General features: G+C 41.8%; 1 protein-coding gene across 1 annotated transcript in view; it reads right to left on the bottom strand.

The window, feature by feature from the left end:
• The window catches only part of p3h2 (prolyl 3-hydroxylase 2), a 53452-nt gene that overhangs the window by 13295 nt on the left and 17248 nt on the right, over positions 1-22909 (bottom strand). Inside the window, exons 2-3 of the mRNA XM_047049641.1 lie at positions 2577-2729; positions 2145-2334 (exon numbers count right to left, since the gene is read on the bottom strand). Of these exons, the coding sequence (XP_046905597.1) occupies positions 2145-2334; positions 2577-2729 (343 nt within the window). The remainder of the gene's footprint in view (positions 1-2144; positions 2335-2576; positions 2730-22909) is intronic.

Raw genomic sequence — 22909 nt, 5'->3', positions numbered from 1 at the left:
AATGTTCAAAGTCTATGAAGTTCAACGTCTTTGGCGAACTATTTCTCTTCTGATCAACACTACGAATGGTAACAAATAAATTGTAAAAAGACACACTGTGTTAAGTAATTTTGTTGGCAAGTAGCCGTGTAATAAGTACCTTATTGCTTAAATACAACACTGTTAAACATTACACATAAAGGGAGTAAAAGACTAGTGTGAATGACACTGTTGGACACGGACCCTGTTAATGACCTGTCCAGCTCTGGGTCTCACTGGTCAGTCACAGCTTTATAGGTCTGGTTTGTAGGATGTTGGGTTTGTAAAGAACGTGAGAAAAAAACAGAGGGAGGTGAACCAAACGTAAGCACAGGGACAAATACATTTGAGATGTACAGCATATGTCTGTATTTATGAATTGAACTAAAGCATAGCGAATCATCCACCATATGTACAGAACAACGCTAACCACAATGATAGAAAATCGGACAGATTCCAGTCAACTGAAATACTAACAGATTAAAGATGCTAAATTATCTTATATCTCTAACCTATGTCTAACCCTAACCCACTGACCACAAAATCATAGGGGAACCCTAAACCACTAACCCAAACCTAAAATAACAGCCTAACCCTTATCCACTAACCCCAACCCTAAAATCATAGTCCAACCCTAACACACTAACCCCAAAATCATGGTCTAAGCCTACCTTCTGTTAACTCTGATAGTGACCACCGTCTGAGAGCTGTTATTCAGTTTTCCCTCTGCACTCCTTTTAGGCCCCATGAACTCCTTTTAAGATCATAGCTGGTCTGTTCAAACACTTAGTCAAACAGTGACTTGTGTCAGCAGCTGTGTTGGAAAATAACACAAATGGGACATTAGGCCAGAACACAATTATGTGTGACGAGTCATATTCTGTATATGTTTCTGAGATAGCTCAAAAACACACGGGAGGGGGTTTCCAAATGAGCTGTCCCTTAAAAGTGGTCCAGATGCCAAATCTATCTCAGAGAGAGAAAAAGGTTTTATCTATTATCATAGGTATGGTAAGTATGTTTTCTATATCTGCAGGTCAACGGGAGACCTACATATGGTTTTTGTCAATTTACGTATATGTGCTCAATGGCCCATCTTATCCATTTCAAGATACCAGTAAAAAAAATAAGTCAGCTCCATGAAATATTGACCAATTGTTATTTCTCTGTACCTTAATTCACCCAGTCTGTGCATTTGCTTTGGTCTTACGCCTTCTCTTACCTAACATAGTCTGGCATTCAAAACAAGTCACCATAATTCCACTTGCACCATCAGTTCCTGTGAAAAAGGGAAGACCTGCTTACACAGACAGATGGGGATTTCTTGGCAACAGACAAAGCGTTTCTTGGTCCAGAACAACCTTGCCCCCACAGCTGCCCCCTTCATCTCACTGTTCTAACTCACAGGATTTCCCTTTCTTTGCACTTTGACCTCTTGCCAAGACAGAAAAAAAATTCTGACAAACCACCACGGACCGACTCGCCCTGCTTGATGTTTGGCTGATGAGCCTAGACAGATTGAGGCAGCCCAACAACAGCGAGACAACATGTCTGATGGAATTCCAGTCACGACAGAAAGAACCAACACCACAGGTGCCAGCACATGATCATCCCTACAGTCTTAAGGTGTTTTCACATGTAGTCCTTTTTAAATGAACCAAACTGGATCAAAAGTGGACCAAAAAACGGAACAACTGAAAAAAGGACTGGGTTGGTTTTGCATTCACATTGTCAGTTAATTTAAAAGAGGACTCAGTTCTATTTCTGGATCACTTCAGCTATTGATGGGGCGCTAGTCCTTCTGTTCACACTACCTTTACTGCTTTGGATTATGGGTAGTTTTCACTTTTCTCATTTTATCACGTGTTTTTCATTTGATATGTTTTTGTGCATTGTAGACAGTTACCGTTTGATGTGTTTTTTTATGCGAAGGGGCTCCACTGCTTTCAAGCATCATTCTACAGAAGTGTGAAAAGGTTCCAGAGAATATAGCGTGGCAGCTATATGTGAGTTAAAACTGAAGAGCCTAACCTTGTACCTGAAATTAGCGTGGTTCTGGTTAACACCTATATAATCGTGTACCTAAAATTAGCTTGTTTCTGGTTAACACCTATATAGCCTTGTACCTGAGATGAGCTCATGGAGGCTGTAGCGGTAAAGGACGTGGTCATGCTCCTCGAACCGCTGCGGTCCCTGGCAGAGGGCACGGCACTCCACATCTGCCTTGTAGTACTCCAGGAGAGCCTCCTCAAACAACAGGATAGCCCCCTTGTAGTCCCCTTGGTCATACAATTTCACCGCTGCTGAGAATGCCCCCTGGGAAGAAGGAGAGAGAAGGGAATGTGGTTGTATTCTTCACCTCTAAACTAGCATTAGCTTAAAAAGTACCTCAGTCTGTGGCAAACAGTCTGTACAAAGTTAAAATATGTCAGAAGCTGACAATGATACAAGTTATAATGGTAATTTGTAATCTGTTATTAATAAAGAGTTAATACAAATGTTTACTGAAGGCTTTTGCCAAGGGGGAAATGGAAGAGATGATTCTGTTTGAGGCTGACCTGATGTGGCCGTGCCTCACGATCCACAAAGTGGTCCTCCTGCACCCCCTCCATGTCCTTGTACTGCTCCAGGTTCTGACCCATCTCTACGTGCTCAGGGTTGGCCTGGAAATACGTGTGGGCTGCTCCTGCCGCCTGGTCCACCTGCTTCAACTAAACACACACACACACAGAGAGCGAGAGAGCATTAGTGTCCCCAAGTTGATTTGGTTAAACTCACTCATCAGTATAATTCCTGTCCATCTGTAGCCGGTTAAAGATCCGTGATTCGAACCACAGTGTGGCAGAAGGGGGACGCATTACTGACAAGCAACGGTAACAATACCTGTTATGTCTGTGCACATTAAAGAACACCATGTTGACATCTTGATAGGCTTGATGGTTCAATTCATGAAGCAGTAAGTGTATAACCAGGAGGCATTCTCCTGTTTACCATTCAGGGATGGTGTTTGCGTTCTTGTCCAGCTGTCTCCAGCTGGGCTCTGTCTCTGCCAATGAACAGCGACAGTGTTCACCCCAATTATAAAAAGCACACAGGAAGTGGAGGAGCAACAACCCCTTGTTGGGTTGGTTCCCCAAAATAATCTTTTCTAACCTTTGTCACCATTTTGGATCTTAAATCTTGAATGTTTTGGAAAAAATGAGTTCTAGAAGGACAAACTGTTCCCATCCACATCCTGTCTTCAGCCATCTAGTTTGTCAATGTCATGTCCTGTAATTGATGTGCCTCCTCATTGGAACCATGTGAATATTACTAGTGATTTATTAGCAGCAAAGCAGTTCTCTCAAGCATTCCATTATATTACAAATACTGTATATGTATCAGTATAACAAATATGTGGGAGATAGAATTACTTTGGTCACGCATCGCTGGCATCTGGTCTAAATAATAACAAATGCTGTGTTTGTGTGTGAGAGAGTATTGTATTTGAATAGAACTAATAAGGATGACCACAGCCAATTACCTTTGTTTGAGGCTAAAACCTGCATCTGTGGTATGTGAATATCTGGAAGCTTGCCTATTCATTCTTCACTCTGTCACTAGTATAACAATAAGTACTAGTTTCCATGTTACTGCGCTGATTAACAACGCAATGACTTGCTTTCTTGTGTGAAAACAGAGGCAATGGATTTCAAGTTATTTAATACCTATTAAGACCTATCAAGACAGAATAAGTGAAGGGTTAGGATTCTTGATGCAATTTATATAAACAGCATGCTCTTCACAGGCTAAAACAGCTTTTTCCAATATCTGCAAAGAGATGATTCAACCTGTCTGCCATTATTCCAGCAGCAGTTGTAGCCAACCGTGTACCATTGTGTACCTCCAGGTTCGGTCCATTTCATTGTTCTTGTGGTCCGGACTAACTGCTGTGTTTTGTTGCATGGTCTGTACCAATAGTGAGTGGTTTGTGGACCAGTTGCTCAGAGTTCCTTTTGCACAGTCTGGACCGTTAGTGAATGGTTTGTGGTTTAAATCCAACCCATGTTAGCATTTGGGTCAATGAAGCAATCACTGAGAGACCTTCCAGATGTATCAAACCTAAAAAGATGTGCATCCTACATGTATATAAATAAATTGATATTACAGACAACTGTACACCGATGCAAAAACAAGGTTAATTGCAGTACACCTGTAGCTGTGTTGGTCTACTGTACTTGAAATAGCATTACTATCATCTTGACTGATGCACAAACAAGTGGTTTTGGAAACATTCATGATGTATGCTTTGGCTGTGGTGGTCATTCAAATGTTTTTTTTTAGGCTTTTCATAAACCTTTTTTATGTGTATGTATTATTTTAGTATACACACGCACACACATACACACACACTGTAAGCCTGAAACTGACTGATTAATTTAAAATGTTTTCCCCACATGTCCATTTAACTACAGATGAAGGTCTAGGAACCTGACTTCAATGGAAATATCAGATCATAAACATAATCTCAGCAAGGGCAGATGTTTACTGGGAAAATTCCACAGAGGCTATTTCTCTCAAAAGAGCTCATTATACTGTCCTTCAGGGTAAACTAAACAATCATCAGGTGAGATGCAAACAGACTTGACGCCGTCTGGAGATCCTCTATCTTCTCCATGTTCTCTCAGTCCCAAGGATAGGCTTGCCTGGTCTGGCCTCCCAGTTGTTGGATAGAGGGCAGTGTTTTTACCCCTCTCTGCAGCCAAGGTTGCGTCTTTTTTAAAATCTCAGGCAGAGAGTAGCAGGGCAAAGAAAAGCTAGGTGGACATGCTTGGTTACCTCTAAAAGGCCAAAGAGCGATTTGGCGTCGACTGCATTCCTGCGTAGGCTGCCTCTTCCCCCCCTCCCCACAGCCCAGGGAGCCACAGAGGGCGTGAGATGACGGGAGAAGATGATGGCGGGGGGGACAAGTGGGCTGGAGGTGATGGGAGAGGATGATGGGGAACCCTTTTTTTGTGTCTCTTCCAGCTACTGACCTCTTCACCCTTCCCCAATAACGACAGCCTACCTTCAGAACTGGAGCCAAGAGCTTAAACAGTGGTATCCAGTTGGGGGATTCAGCCAGTAGTGAACCCCCCAGCCCTCTCTTCTCCCCAGGGCCACAACACCTCAGAGAGGGTCCGGAGGATCGATCAACTCCCAACCCAGCATAAACAGCTGTGCCTCATCACTCCCTTGTCCATTGCCCTGGGTCCAGAGGGGAGACTCAACAAAGCCTAACAACAGCCACACACCATTCATCCCTGATTACATCTTTTCAAGAAAGATCCCTGGAATATTAGATGGATCATAGGCTGGGGGAGTGGTGCTGGGTAGTGTCATAAATCTTCCTTTGAAATAAATAGCATTCACCTTAATTGTCATAATGCCTAATACAATATAATAGCCTGACATTGTCATACTCATAATTCTAGTCAGAATATGAGTCTGCTACTGCTACGTTGGGCTGTGATTATGGGGCGTGTTTCAACCGAACCCGGAAAGAAAATGCCTCTTTGCTCAATTGGATAGACCTACAACCAATCAGAGCAACGTAGTATGTTAACTTTTATCGAGTCCCGTAGGAAGGACGGCAAAAACATATTTTCAAATGCCTTGATCGCGTTTCTCTGTTCTTCTTTCAAAATGAATGCGCTGTCGGTGTCTTCTAAAACAGACTCGATGGCAGAATCTACACATCTAAGCTCTCCAGCAGCAGCCATGTTTGTTGAAAACAAATTCAACCCAAGCGCTCTTTGGTGACGTGGTTGATTACGTTACTGTCCATCATCTGTCCATCATCGTATAAAGCCTGCTCTGACAATTTGATACGGTACGAACAGCTCTTGTTAAAGGGCATAGTTTTTTCCCCAACGGAGCATTGCCAGACCGAACTTCCCAACCAATATATGTTGTGGGCGGGGCTAAGTTTGGCTGGCACCCAGGCTAATAATGTCTCTAATAATGCCAAGAATCTCTGTGTATCTGTGTATATGTATTTTGAATGGGATTTTAGGGCAGCTAGTTTCCCAAGATTATCTCAAGAACCGGGAACTCTGACAAGTTAATGTTTTGCCTTTTATAATACAACGGATCACAGTGGTGATCCGTGTTTGTCATGGCCCGGAATCGAACCGGCAACCTTCTGATTGGTATTCCCTAACCACTCAGCCATCTGACCCATTTGTCTGATTCATTTCCACAATTGCAACATATATTTTTCAACCATGTTCAGCTCGCACCATACGCTTCACTCACGTGTGCACTAGGAGGCTGTATTGGAGGCTGTATGATAACTTCAGTGAATTTTGTTTCATTAATAAATAGTGCTGTCAAACATTTAAAATATTTAATCGCGATTAATCGCATTAATGTCATAGTTAACTCGCGATTAATCACAATTAATCGCACATTTTTCTCATTTTAATGCTTTTATCAACATGGAAAAGTGGATCGGTTTGCTTAGTGCAAATTTTGTTGTTTTTTATTGAAAACAACATTGCAATCGCCTGGCTTTGACGAGGGGGCGTAGAATTCGCATCAGCTGTGTGCTTGGCCATCAAGTGGTATTTCACTCTTATATTTCAAGTCATTTGTATTTGTGTGTTTTACTGACATCTTAATCAGCAGCAATGCTGGGAAAAATATTTCCACAAAAAAGAGCAACGGCAAGGATAGAGAGATTAGATGGTCTGTTTTAATAGAGATTTTCACCCCCGCAATTCTTTTAAAGTGGGGCTGTGTTGCATTGTCTTGGCAAAAGGATAAACAAGGTTTAGATCCTCTAAACAAGGATAGAGGCATTGGGCCAGTGATCAAGATACAGGACACGGTAGAAAGAACAATTGATTGAGTTACAAAGCTTAACCATGAATATATTTCAACATCTAACAACTTAACTTCTATCTTTGGAACACACAGACATTCTAGAATGAGAAGTTCTGGTGGAGGCAGTCTGCCACCAGCTATGGTCTGCAGTAGCACCGGTGTCATTTGACAGCGGTATTCAGCTTTTTTGTGTTGGAGCTTATGATGTGCGGTTGTGGTGACATGCTGGCTCCTTATCACGAGTGGGTGGTGCCCGTGCCTGCTCGCACTGCTGTTCCCCAATATAAATATTAAATAAAGCATCCCAAAAAATTCTACATCTTTGTACTGTGCATGTTTCTGGGCCCTCAGCATCAGACCGAATCAGGTTAACAAAGGTGGTGGCAGCTTTTAGAATAAAAATCTAGTTTAACCTTTCTGACAATTTAGGCTTACCAAAAATCATTATCGTTCTATGAAGTAGGCTGTTTAAAACACGGTTTTCCTGCCCCAACACGCCCTTTGATTGAAACTCTGCCGATGTAAGCATAGTGGTGAGCGAAGTCAAACATTTACGGGCACGTTTATCTACCCAGGAGTCATTTGCTTGCTTCACACAAAGGTAAACAGTCCTGGTGTGGAGCCAGAGATACAGCAGAGAGCTGCGGGGACCTATAGCACGTATCCCTCCACCTCAAGCTGAAGGGCACATGTGTAAGAGTTGGCCGGGCCTCACTAACCAGACAACCAAAAGAAACAAACTAGGGTGGAAATGGCGACGGTCTGCCTTGGGCCAATCAACTCGCAACTGCTTCTCATCACACAGGAGGGAGTAACAGTGATATGCAGAGCTAATACAATAATACCGTCCTATGGCCAGAGGCCTCCAGAAAGATATGTGAGAGTTTGTTTGGATTTAGTGTTAAAGTTTGGACGAAATGAGTCGGACAAAAGAGAAGGCAATATCTGGAAATGTGCCTGTAGTAAGATTATGACTAGGCTAATAGTAGGGGAACGTTTTTTGGCATGCCCTTGCTCAGCCACAAGCTTTGCTCCAGGAAACCCTGGGCAACTCCTGATCCAAGTACAAGTAGCTGCAAGATATTATTGACAGGGATATCAGACTCCAAACACAGACGTCCAAAATCTATAGTCCACTCTGTCCATGTATAATGTGCCTCCACTAGTGACCTGTAAAATAACACCACCCTAATGGCGCACAGCGGGGAGTAGCACTTGGGGTATGAGATGAATACTAGTGGCTATTTCAAGTCTTAACATATTGTTAAACAAACTGCTAATGCTCTTGCAACTGCTAAAGATGTTTAAAGATTTAGCAGTTGCCTCACCCTGCATTCAGCGCAGCCAGCTCTTGGCCTCACTACTTTGCATTTTACACATTCCAACAGCACGATAACAAGATAACCCCTCGCTCTGCTGACAACATTCATTTAAGACTGAAAAAAGATTTGATTAAAGTACTTTCTTGAGGAAGCAGAATAACATTCACATCCCCCCCCCCCCCCCAAAAAAAAAGGTCAGACAATTTTAATTGTTTACATCTCCGAAACACCTTGTTCCACAAAGGAAGTCATTCAAGAAACATTCTCCCGCTCCTTGCCTAACCCTTACTTAACCCAGCATGGGTTAAAGAAAAATACAAAAGTTGAAAGGGAAGTGGTAGTCCACAGTTTACAGCTCTGTTAACAGTTAAGATACAGTATGTTCATAGTGTATGGTTCTTCAGTGATGGTTCTATGGTGTAAATCTGAATAGTGCTGGGAAGGACACTATGTCACACTTCTTAACTTCAGTCAACATTCCTTTGAATCTCCAGTCATCTATTTTATAGAGTTGTTCTCTGCAGTGAGCGATTACATGCTGAATATTTACTCTTCTATAACAAACCAATAGTTAATGGCCACACTCTTACCAACAGTATTTTAACGTTACCTTCCTAATATGTATGTTTTGGAAGTTTAGGACACATTAATGGCTGGGGCTCTCACTCTCAATACCAGTAGGCAAGCAAGAGTTAGGGAATTTGAGATACAGTATGTTGCCCTCTGTAAATACAGTTCATCTGCATTGACATACCAATGGGCATGGTTTATGCAAATGAGGGTTTCTTTTTCCTTCATGCAAATCTGATTTAAAAAAAAATTGGTTTGGGGGAAGGTGTGTCCCTATTGTGTGTTCTGTGTTGTATAATGTTGTTGTCATTTGGCGATGCTGTTCTGTGTTTGTGTATGTTTTTCTGACCCCTGCTGCACACTAATTTCCTTTGAAGGATAAATAAAGTTAAAAAGTTGAAATAGTTTTATTAGTTGGCTACAAAGTCAGAATGAAAATTCTAGAATACATCAATAAGGCACTTTGCCACCTGTTTGAGGCACCACAGTCTGGGTGGTATTGTGCTTTACATACATCTCACCATATTATAAACTGATGTTTATAATACTGAAATACTGATGCTTGTTTTTGCTGCCCTGCGTAAATACACAACACCTAAACACAGGCTTGGGCTATAACTCCTATGAACCTGCACCATGAAAGCAGACAGCCATGGTATTCAACCTCAAACTTTACTCTTAGTGATGTCATGGATGAAGGTGGGGGGCTCCCTCATTCCCTACTCCACCCTTCATCATCATCACCATCATCATCTCACCCCATCTCTCCTTCCCTCACTAGGTCTGCCCCTGTTGACAGCTCTGAACACTGGTCTCTTTCTGCTGTCCTTGTCCCACCCTGGCCTGATGCATGCTCTTACTATAAGGTCATGTCTGAGGCATGCATTAAAAACTGGCTGTTGGATAAAAAACCTCTTTCATTAAGACCGCACCATGTGAACACATAGAGAAGCAGGAGACACTGTAAACGTCTCCTTTCTCAACTCCCTCCCCCCTTTCCTTTTTCTCGAACGTTCTGACAAACGGTACTGTATGCTGAAAACAAAATATACAAGAGAATAATCTTGCCACTGTACATAGGCTTGCATGTGCCTTCTGTTGGATAGCATTCCTGAATTGTGTGGTCTGGGTTGGGAATTAAGAGCGGCTGGCTTTGATTAGGGCACCCAGAGGCCCTCTTAACCACAGTGCGCTGAATGAATGAGGAACAGACCAGCATCATTGAGGCTGTTAATGGCTGCCGTTTTGACTTTGGAAACCTGAATAAATGTAGGGTTTCTGAATACAGTTAGGATATCTACAGTTCTGGGTCAGTACCTGGTTCTGTCCTGTTGGATGACATCAACGTAGGCAATGTTTGTACAGACTACTGTTCTATTTGTAATGTAATAATACTGCATTTATTTCGCAGATGCTGTTTTATCCAAAGTGACAAATAGGTGGGGATTTGATTCTGTGATCTTTATGATCTTTAGTCAAATGCTGTACCACCAGCTATTCCTATCCCTGTAAGCCTTACGTGAGCTCTGATTGGAGTTGTTTTCTTACCGACAATGAAGTCAACAAAACCCTCTCTCCACAGCTACTGTGAGGCAACTTATTCCATCCTTAGTCAACTACCACTCTTTCCCAGTCTGTCCTTGCTTGCTTTATAGTGAGGGCACACAAAGGCTGCTTTGTGCCGATCTTTGAACATAAGGTGAAAGTGCTATGACTCGTTCAGACAAGATGGAAAAAGGCTTCAAACACCCTCCTCCAAACACTTCTCTCAATTTTCCTCCCCATGTACAGTAACACGCTTTGCTTTCTCCAAGGAGCTTTTAAAAACAGCCCAGGCCTTGTGGTCTTCTATTTTCACTTGGCTCCTGTATTTGAAACACAGGCAGAATAAAGGAGCTCTTTCTGTGGAAACTGGGAAATATTTCCGATTAGCTGTTTGTGTCAGCGATTGTATTTGAACTATTTCACATCACATGCTGTCTTGTGCCAGGCTTGATGTCTTGAAGCATAATCACTCATGGCTTGGCATTCAGACTTTCATTGGTCTATGGCATTCCATATTATCAAAAGGTTAGTCTATGGTAGCACCAGGGTTTCCCGCAGCACTTTTCAGCTAAGACGGCCACCTAAGCATCACGCCTGCCGCCTTAACTACGTTGTCAAAAACGATGTTGTTTTTTTATAGCGATATCCGTCGTGTTACTCTGTCCTGTTTTCTCCCTTTCATTCCAAACCGTGACCAACGCCAGTCTCCCTTCTCTGCAGAACGCATTAGTTGGTAGGTGACACATTTCACAGTAACATTTATGGGGCGCAGAGACAGGGCTCAGGGGTCACTCTAATCAGGAGCTTAGGGGTACTCCAGCTTTTCATCAAGCCAGTTAAATGTCTGAGTGGACACAGAGAACTGTTTAAGAGTTAAATCAAAGGCTGGCCTTCCATTGGTCACACACAATGGACTCAAATTAAGCCATGGAATGTTAAGATGTGAATCTTCCATCTCAAGAAAGCCAGCATTCTTCTTGACCTGCAGCTATTGTGCTGTCCCACCCTGCGGCGCTAAGACAAAATGTCAACTGTATTTCTTCATGTTGAAATATATCTAGTGTTTGAGGGGGATGTAATTTCTGAAATGCATGGGGCATTCCCACAATTATGGACAAGCTGTCACAAGCTGGAACATCCTCAAGAAGTAAGTTTCAAGACCTCCCATTTCTCAAAGTAAACCGATCCTTCTATTCAAAACATACAAATCTGCCTTTGACACAGGTGAATTATTTTCTATTCTACATAAGTTTTACACAAATTTGCATAAATCACTGACAACAAAAAAATGCACTACTCTATCTCCATAGTTCTTAAGTCTATGGTATCATGGACATAGAAAGATTATATTACCCTTTCTCCCATTCAACCCCATCATCTTCCATTTGATACATCTTTGACACATTTGTATAAACAGTTTGACACAAGTCTGTATGAACAGCTATTACTCTGCCTAGCTTGACACATTTCTTTGGTTGCCACTTAAGAGATACCTAGCATTAACATGTCAGCCAAGAATGTTGATCTCATCTGTGTCTGGCACACGTCAGTGCATTATTATAGTATCAACACCCTCAATTAGACATTTTGAGTGTTTTGTTTGAGTGACACAATAAATACTTAAGTGATGGAAAAGAGAAATTTCGGTAACCGAAACCGAAAATACGGTTTCTATTCCACATTTCTTACACCTTTGCCCACCTGCTCCTAATCTGATCAAACCTATCACTAAATCACTTATTGCTTCGTTCACAAACTACGAACCCCAAGACCATAAAGTCACCTCTGATTAGCTCAGACAGTCTGCCAGTCCAAGGCTCATTCTACTGTTTAGACTCTCTTAACTATTTGCCTGATAGACAGGTACAGTTACATTGGTATAGAGTATGTGTGTTTCTGTGTTTGTATGTATGAGTGTGTGTGTATATCTGTATGTGTGTGTATGAAAGTGTGAGTGTGTGTGTGCGCACGCGCAAAATGTAGATTATGTAGCTTTTAGAAAAAGCAGAGGGCCTGGGTTATCATAGTACCCTGGCAGGCAATGACTTTGGCAGACAATTGAGACTCAAAGAGAGAGGATATGATGTCGAGGAGGCCAGGACCTGGCATGAGGAACATTGACACTCTCACGCTCTTTTTGTATCTCTCTCTGTCTTTCTCTCCCTCTTTCCATAAACACACATATCCAGATGTGTGGAAAGCTTAAGAGGGGAGGCCCTTCCTTCTCACACACATGCTGACACACATATATTGTATATAACCTCCCCTTGGTCTCATTCTCTCTTTCTCACTTTCGTTCACCTTCCATGCCTCTCTACCCCTGAGTGTAGTTCCCCAACGGAGGACACCAGTAGTGGAGACAGTAGGAGGCAGGAACCAGGAGTCCCTTGGGGGCTGCTGTAGCAGACAGTCTGGGAGGCCAGCCATGATCTGTGGAAATTGGACTACATCACTGGAGGGTTTACTGCTTTGGATAAACGTCTCTTTGGGGGTTTAGGGGAACAAGGCACACAGACACTGTTTCCATGAACAGAAACTCCTTAGGGGCCCAATATTGATCAGCACTTAAAATGCATCTACCGGCAGTCTAAAGCTGCTCATCAACACATCTGGTGTAAAGCTCTCACCAACATTACCTTGTTTGTCCTCACTACTTTTCTTTACTCTCATTCTCTACTGTTTTATTTACAATGGAAAGTAAACTCAGGAGGATATCGGTTCTTAGTTTCAACACTCCAACCTGTTTGATGAAAAATGAGAACCCCCCCCCCCCTCCGCTGTTTTTAGAACTGACTTGTATCTCCATTACCTTAACAGACCCCAACCCTGAAGGTCACTATGTGTCTCAACCACCTAAAAGGAAATATGTTTATAGTGATATAATGAGGGGGGGGGGAATCATATTTTATATGTTATCCATTTCCCACCCTGAAAATAATACTAGGGGAAACACTGAAGTCCATCTTTTGAGTCTTGCCTAGACAGCTGCTATTGCATAATGTTTTATATTGTAAATTGTAGCATGCAGTAAAATAATCAAACAATAGCATTGATTTTTTTTTACCGCAAATTAATAATAGAACAAGACAGTTACATTTAGTCATTTATGTCAGTTGTGGTGCTGGTATTTAATTTAAAAATGGCTGGCACAAAAATAACTTATTTAATGGATCATAAACCACTGTTTAAAAAAAATACTGAAATACAAAAAAAAAACATGTATTTCCTCATAGTGAAACTCCAGCTCCCACAGAGCTACTAGTAGTTCCAGGAAAAATCTGGTGGGCCAAAGACACATGAGCACAATGACACAAACACATTAACAAACACACAGACAGTTGCAAACACACAAGCACAGTTACATACACACAGACACGTACACACACACACACAGACTTGGAATGTAAGTTGGAAAAAGGGGCAGTAACTCTTTCTCGGGAGTGTAAAGACAAGTAAGCAGAGGAGGTGCAGCTCCTAGGACTGTTGCACAACTCCCACAAGCAGTCCTGTCAGACACTATTCCCCCTGGGGTGATGCTCCAAAGCACTGGGAGTGCACTTCCTGACTCCCAACAGTAATCCGGGCATATTGTATGTAAGGGAAAATGCCCGACGAGGTGCGTGGAGGACGGTTCACGCCTCCGCATCGTCCATTATCAGGTGATATTGGACACCTCGAAGGGCATTATCCCGCTTATACCATGGTCACTTGCCCAACATTTTTTTTTTTTTACAAACATTAATTTATGTTTTGCAATAGAAATCTAACGTTTTTTAACGTTAGTCAACTCTGATATTTCTAGTCCGCTCAGCTCATAGAACCAACACCAGCTTTCCTTTGGCTGAGCTATTAGCCCAAAAGCTAACGTTATGCTAGCAGGATTCAAAGGCAATAACATTGTGTACGGTTGACAAACAGTAAATATAATTTTACAGTATGTTTAACAAGGATATTTGCTAGCTAACCAGCCATGTAACTGTCCCAAACTCAATATTAAGATTTTCACGAAAGTATCGGCCGTATACTGCAAAGCAGGTCTGTGTGACAAAACCAGCCCAATGGCCAATCAAAACCAGCCCAAAACCAGCCCAATGGCCAATAAAACCAGCCCCAAAAAAGCCCAATATCAGAACTGAAAATATGCCCCTGCTAAACCATATACACAGCTTTTAAAGTCCAACAGTATTGCTATCATTGCCAAATGCATTGTAATATCTACAAAGTAACACCAAATGTTTAGTATGCCAGCATTAAAAGCAGTTTTCAGGAGGTTTTCTGAGGAGACTGAGAGCATTAGACACGTGTGCACACGCACAGTGCGTGTGTGTATGTGGGGGTGTCCCATGTACGTGCTAATCTGGAGTCAGTTTGGTAGAATTTGGGTATAAATAAATCATTTCATTTAAAATATGGATTTTTATTTCTAAAACATTCATATAATTTGCATGCAAAATAGGTCTACCCGAACCAGCGGACAAAAAATTCAACCCCAGCAACACTTCAAAAGTAGCCCAATTCCGCTGGAAAACCGCGGACCTGGCAACACTGTGCATAGGCTACAGTACAACTGCAGCCTGTGGAGCGAGTTGAATAGCAAATGTATGTGAGATGAACGCATCAAAGTTGACATTTTGTCCTAACAGTAGCCTAATTATAATTTGACAGTATGTTTAACAACATGACTAGCCAGCTATCGAGCCATGTCATTGTCCCCAAATAAAATCTAGATTTTTTGAAAGAAAATAATCGGCCATGTGCATGCGCGCAGATGGCACTGGGGACGGGGGGGACATGCCCGATCCGTCCCCACCACTCTCCCTACGTAAGGCGACAAGCATCAGTTATAACTGCACAGCTGATTAGGCGATGTTAGCGTGTGTAACGTTGGCCACACAAAAGTACTACAACACTTGAAAAGTTGTTTGTGCTTTGAGGCTTGGCGTCTTCCTGGTTGTCATGGAGATTACGTTAGTAGGCCCGTTCTTTTGGCTGCTTAAGGCCGCGTTCACACTTGACTTATTTTTTCAGAAAAAAGCGCTGCCTTAAGCGCCTTTTGAGCTCCTTTTGAACGCCTTTTCAGAAAAGCGCTGGGTGACGTCAAGCGCCTTTTTCTAACGAGAATTTTGTAACCTGAACGGGAATCATAGTCTCGCGATACATTATTATCCGTTATTTTCCGTTGGTTACTTTTCGACAGCTAGCTACTATGGCCAATAAAATACCATTACTTGCTTAAGCTTTGGCGTTTGAGGAGCCATAGCCCTAGCCATAGCCTGGTAACTAAGGTAGGTTACTAGGGAAGGTACACTCGTACCTACTCTCCTCGTCCTGATTGGTCAGCTGTCAAAAAGGCGCTTGACGTCACCCAGCTTTTTTCTGAAAAGTTGAGAAAATTGAACTCAAAAAGGCGTCTGGCTCAGCGCTTTTTTAGAAGTTTTTAAAAGGTGGCCGCTTTTTAAAAAAGGCGTCCGCCTTCTTCGTTTTCCCGTAGGGTTGCATGTAAAAAGGCGCTGAAGGCAGCGCTTTTTTCAAAAAAAAGAAGTCAAGTGTGAACGCGGCCTAAAATTGTATTGTTTGGCTCGCTCCTTTTCATTCAGTGCTCGAATTACGTGGTAGCCAGAGGGAGCCCAGCTCCCATAGAGTGAGGACTGGCTCCCATGAAAGCAACAAAGTCAAAAATCTGAGGGGATCTCTCATATCTAAGGTGTCTGCCGTATGTTGCATTGTAATTTTGATCTTAAACAACGCTCATTACCCATCCCTGTGCGCCGCGGTCTCTTACTATTAAAGACGTTAAATTAAATTATAAGCTACTACGGGACATACTAGATGCAGATTTAGAATCAGAAAATATGGCACTAGCAACAGCTAGTTTTAGCCAGGCGACTAGCTCTACCGAGGCAGAGGACGTGAAGAAGAATATATGAAGGTAAATATTGCTGGTCTGGTTCAAATGAGTTATGTTATATTTCATTTTTAAATTGAGAATGTCTTCTTTGTTTTGCGAAATTGAAATGAAATATGGACTATTGCTATAGGCTACTATATATCAATAATATGTTGCATGCATGCAAACTCCTCACCTAATGCCCAAACCTCACAGCTAATCAGGGGCTGGATAAAATAACATGATATTGTTTAGAAGAGCACAGATTCTACATTGATCTAGCCTCTTAATTTTGCTCTCAAAGTGCACTAGGTTGATGCGTTTAACTTTACATTTTAAGACATTTTCTTCCGGGGGAGCATACCCCCACCCCCCTACAGGGTCGGGGGATTGCAGTATCGTTCTCACTTTTTTTACCTCAATATTGCACTTTAGTAGGCCTATATATACTGAAGCTGCAATAAACATTGCATATATGTACACATTTATTACACAAAATAACAAATGGAATTGGAATCATTTGCTGACAGCTTGGTCCCCCCTAGTTCAAAAATTCCATCTGCGCCCCTGGCCATGTGTAGAGTTGGCCACAGCCTGTCTGAAGTAGATAGACTAGCGAGGTGAATAGCGAATGGGATGTGAGATGAGCGGTTACACTGACACAGTACATTCAGAAAGGTAACATTTTCAAATAGGTTAAAATAAATATTGAAGTCACTCATTGTTGTAAATTACAAGTTAGCTTCTTGTAAGTCTTTCAAAGTTGAAAATGGAGGCGTTGACTCCGTCACTGTTGTTATGGTTACTTATTTCAGACACTTTGTACAGGCTAATATACTATGTTGCCAGCGGAATCATTTAGAAAGGTGAAAAGACAGTTTTGCTGCAATGACACAGTAGGTGTCCGTTATCACCCGTTAATGGACACCCCTGCAGCCAATCAGAATCGAGTATTCACCCAGACCATGGTATAAGGGTTCTTAACCACTGCAGGGAGTGGGATGTTAAAGTGAGGCTGCAAGCATTGAGCTCACTGTCAAACCATCCTAAACAATGTTACATCTATGAAGATTCCTGGTGTCGAGGTGTTTGTGTAGTTTGTGAAGGCCTGTTTACTTCGCAAGGTCAAGCTACACCCACTTGGCTGATCTCAGTGAATTGATTGGCTTTGAGTGGTTTCACAGTCAGGGTTAGGGGTCACATTACAGCCTGTCTTGTTCAATTACCTTAACCTGGGGTGTCCTGAGTTGCTCAGCAATGGCCTAAATTCCAAACATTCTCCAGTGGTGATGGAGACACAGAGGAAGAGGAAATACCACAGGCCATGAGACATCTTGACTGAAAAAACTGCCAGGAACTGGGTAAACCTAACCTGTAGACCAGCCATATTTAGTAGTGCGTAGTCAGGGAAAAATCATCTATGCTTAGCCAGCTGGTGTGCAAAGGAGTTTCTTGGTTGGGGCTAAGTCATGCAATTATATTTTGGACTAAATGGAAAATACTCTGATGGTTAAAAATCAAAGAGCAACTTCTTAGCTTCCAGGAGTTTACTCTCACTTTTTCCAGCCCATCCTAACCCTAACACCACACCAAACAGTAGACTATGGGCCACTGTAGGCAGTGAAACCACAAACAGGCATGCTATCTCACAATGCTGTTATTTTAGGGTTTGCACACAGACCTCTTATGTGCAGCTGTGTGTCAGCCATAGGAAGCCTGGAGACCTCTGGAGAGGATTTTGTCATTAACCAAGTTTCCACACCTGATGAGTGGTTAGGAGGATGAGGTTGATGTCTAAGACATATAGACTAAGCAAGGAGGATGGTTTGTAGATTCCATTCCAGGGAACATGTTGGGAGGTTTGCAGGAGGGATTGTGATAATACTCTGTAATTTAAGCTGTGGCTATGTAAGACACGATTCTCCATGTCATTACGTTGACATTGCGGGTGTGTCATTGCCTCCACAGTTAATTTACATTTTGTCAGTTAGCAGACGCTCTTATCCAGAGCGACTTACAATAAGTACAGGGACATTCCCCTGAGGCAAGTAGGGTGAAGTGCCTTGCCCAAAGACACAACGTCATGGCATGGCCAGGAATCAAACCGACAACCTCTTTATTAATAGTCCGATTCCCTAACCGCTCAGCCATTAATACCCCCACCGTTAATAACTGAAAGTGAAAACTTGGACACAATAACACAAGCTTCCATAAATATTTTATAGAGTAATAAACAGGTTTGGACTTTTGAATCCGAAAAGAAAACATTTCCAGTCTGAACAAGATTTCTTAGCCATTAAATCTATTTACAGCCGCGTGTTTTTACGGAAGAAAACAAGAACCTCCAGCTACAATTTTCATCCTTCATTATGAATAGCTGCTTCCAATTAATGTTTTTTTTATGTCCTCCATTGTAAAGCTTACAAACCTCCCTACAAACTCTTGTAAAGCATCAATTGTTGGAGGTTAGGACTCCTGAGTACTGCACAAAAAACAATGATTCGCCAATAACAGTTCAGCTCATAAGGAATTAGACATTTTACAGCTCACAAAGGATACATTCACTCATCTAGTGGAACTGAGTCAGTATTTACGAAGTTATTGTGACTGAAACTCTGTATAATGAGCTTTTGGTGTCCAGGTGAGTGTGCGTGTGTGTTTGTATGAGTGTGTAACATGTTTGAGAGTGAGTATGAGCCTTCCTAATCTCCCTGGTTAGCTTGAGAGGTTACAGACTCCTCTAATAATTTGGCCAGTAGGACATTTTTGCCTGAAATACCTCTGCCTCCCTAGCAATGGGGAGATAGTTCTCAGCAGTTTTACTGGCAAACCCCACAACAGGTCTGAAGATATGCCCCTCCAGGAGCAGTCTAGATTTGCTCTTGTGATACCATCCATTCATTCTGACCGGCATACTTCCAGAGCTGCAAGTTTGGCAGGGCACAACGGCCACAGCCATTTAGAATATTGAAAGTTTAACTTTGGAAACATATGGCTGTTAAGGTTTACAAATTATGTATTTCTGGATATTCTTTGGATGGATGTCGTCTGAGACAGAGTTACAGTGTCCGTGGGGCATAGAGCCTTTGCAGCTTCTGCCCCAGAGTACACGAGTCTGTTAGTAAGTGGTTTGACATCATAAGGTAAACGGGAGGTCTATAATGATAATCTGGCTGTTTTAAAACACAAAGCTCTCTTCTAAAGGAATTTTTGGTTTAAGAAGCCAGGAAATTATGTAGAAATACCCCCAAAGAGTCAAAGCTGTTCACATTCAAACGTTTTGTCCATTAAAGCTCAACCAACATAATTTACCCATTAAACACAATGAAAATGAAAACACATCAAGTTGATAAACATTAAATATTCTGGTCTCAAATTTGCAGTCCCCAAAAAGTACTACACCTAATCTAACATTATGTCTCAATAGCTTTCAAGAGTTTTCATACAGCTACTTATTGGATTTTCCACCTGACCAGAACCATGAAATGCTAAGCACTTAACAAAAAGACATGTTTGCCAGAGCCATTTATAAAGCTTTCTAAGACCGTAGGTTCATGTCAGCTCTACTATGGAAATACATGTACCTGCTTTTATAGTATTAATCCTTCTGCTTTTTAGAGAAAATTAATTACAGGTGGTAATGATGAATTTATGGTCTGGCACCCTCCATTTATGTCATGTTCCCTCTGATAAGGATAACATTTCTGCTTTTTGTAGGTTTTGTATGTAGCATATTTTCTTTGTATTTCAAGGTGTAACTTTCTACTGGGTTCAATGAGGGCAGGGTAATCAGAAAGTTTCAAACCTTAAAGGCAAGATCGAAAGGATTTTATACCAAAATATACCACCCTCTCCCTTCAAAGTCACTCCCCCAAAACACATGAAAATTCTGCCTGACTACTGATGGGAGGTAGATAGACAGACATACATACAAGTAGCCCATCAAATCAATGCACTTGGTTCGAATGCCATCCAATCATTAAGTTTGGTCCGAACTAAATTAATTGGTCATGTTTATTACAGTCCTGCAACACCCACAGATATCGGATTTGTTCGATTTTACTGTCAAACCTTTCTATTAATTGGTTGCTATCAGGATGTGAAGTTGAATTATTTCAGCAAATATGACAAAAGTGTGTTTCAACAACATTGTTCAACCTTCCCTTTAAATACAAAATGTACAAACTATACAACATACCTGACCTGAAGGTCTGAGGTCAGTGTCACTGGAAGAATGTTTCAATTTCAAGGAAGAAAAATGGCAATCAATTTATATACTGTAGGACATGCCTAAGACAACAACTCCTGAAGCCAGTCAAGCAGAGGGATGGATGATAAACTGTTATGCTGACCAAACTACAGGCCAGGGAGGCCAGAATTGACCACACACACATTCTCTTCCTATCTGCAACGTATACAAGAGTAGGCTTAATTACCACTGTGACCAGGGTTATGTCAAACAAAATAAGGCTAAATGTTTTCACTAGATTTAAGATGATCATAAGGAAACTGAATGCAGCTGAGCTCAATTTGGACTGCCATAGCAAAGGGTCAAAATACTAAATAAGTATAGAGTCAATGTCCCTTCCGATGTCACTGTAAACTAATAAACTAAAACGAATAATGACGTTTACAAGTTGATGTAACGTAAGAATGTGAGAAATATGTGGTACATAAGGAGAGATTGCCGACGGCATCTCAAAATTATGGTTCTCTTGATGTGGTTCAAGACTGCAATCCCACCAGGGCCTCAGGTTTTCCCAATCAGTCTTCTGCAAAACACTGAAAGAGTCTGACTTCAGACGTGACCTTCCAAATAGTGTAAATCACTTTTTGGTTTAACGAGATGTGCCAAGGAAGGCACACACACATGCAGCAATGTACTCTCCTTCCGTCTCCACTGCTGACTGTTTCCCCTTGGCCTGGATGAATGTGACAGATCCTACAGCATGTGGTTGAGTCTGGCAGTAAAATCAAGCCCTGCTAAAATAGTCATCATGGTTTATGGGCTTGGAATAATGCAATGGGTACTATATAACAAAATAACTTTCAACTACTAATACAAGTGATTTCATTAACGTCTCAGTGTTGTTTATGACAGTGGTTCCCAACCCCAATCCCAGCATGTTTTATGCTGGCAGTGTTGGGGTAGTTACTCGGAAAAAGTTACAAGTTACTAGTTACTTCTGAAAATTTTAACTAGATTACTTTACTAGTTACTGCATTTGTAACTTCAAAAAAATCAAGTAACTTCACTACTAGTTACTTTACTTTCACATTGTTTAAGCAAATGTCCAAATTTACCGCAAAGATATGGACAAACATCATGGCCCTTTCATCACTTTATTTTTCCATTTTCAATAAAGGGCATCTCAGCCTTTCCACATTGTGTATTGTAATTGTAAACATGTAAAACAAAATGGCATATAAAACTCAGCCATTCACTTGAACGAATATTAAGCCTGTCCACACTATCTGACAAAAGAAATATGCCTCACTTTAAAATCTCATTGAGTTGACAGCAGTTTAAAGACACCTCTCGCCTGGACATTAAGTGCATTTTACTGTAATATTTTTGTCCTTTCGAGCAACAAAGTTAGGGGTGTTGTTTCGCTCTGAAGGGGCTTATTTTCCCGATAATGACAACTGCGTTCTATACCCGCTTATTACACGGCTTCTTGCCAACAAAATTACTTAACACAGTGTGTCTTTTTACAATTTATTTGTTACCATTCGTAGTGTTGATCAGCAGAGAAATAGTTCGCCAAAGACGTTGAACTACATAAACTGAACATTCTTTAGGCTTCAAATCAGCTGACGTCGCTAAGCAACGGAGTATGCTGGGGTTGAAAAGCTACCGGACTACTTGCGGAGTGCTACAAAAGACGTGAATCAGAAGCAAAAAGGCCACTTTCCTTGACAGCGGTCTGTTATTCATAGCAACGGTCTGCAGAACGTTGGGAAGCCCCATTCAAATGAATGGAGCTTTCTACAGCGTTAAGAGCAGCCGTGTAATAACATGTGATACTGGGTTGTCAATAGGTGCGTTCGACTTCATGCAGCGCAGGCGTCTTCTGCAGCCGCCTGCAGCCCGGCTGACTTGAAGCAGCCAATGGCATTCTCAGATTCAAGGCAGCCTGCTGCGGCGCTGCATGAAGTCAACCCATGTCGAACGCGCCTAATGTCTACGCACCAGCAGCTACGTCATTCAAATCACTCAAATCGGTCTATGTGGCAACGGTGCCCAGACAAGCAAGCACACAGGCAAGCGCCACTAAAAGATAACTTTTCGGACCGGCAAAAATGGCTTGGGTAACGCAGGAAAGCGCGTTCCTGAGGTCTAGTAATGTAGTGTAGTTATCAATATTGAGTGTAATGCGTTACTTTACTTCGTTACCTTTAATAGTAATGTCGTTACTGTAATCCGTTACTTTGTAACTCGTTACCCCCAACACTGTATGCTGGGGACACACTAAACGTTTTTTTTTTTTTATCTTATAAGATCTTCAAACTGTGAGATACCACACACAAAGACAAAAAATCCTAGATTTAGTTGTTTTGCTCCTACAGTGTGTGGTGTGCCATGATTTGACAAAGACAGCACACCACACGCAAACAGATTTCCAACCAGTGTAACGATTGTTAACACAAGAAATCTCGCAAAATCTCTCGAGACTTAAGAATAAGCATGGCGGACGATATGCAGGAAGAAATTGCGATG

This window comes from Hypomesus transpacificus, chromosome 26 (assembly GCF_021917145.1).
Source record: "Hypomesus transpacificus isolate Combined female chromosome 26, fHypTra1, whole genome shotgun sequence".
Classification (NCBI taxonomy): Eukaryota; Metazoa; Chordata; class Actinopteri; order Osmeriformes; family Osmeridae; genus Hypomesus; species Hypomesus transpacificus.
This window is presented reverse-complemented; position numbering and strand designations above follow the sequence as displayed.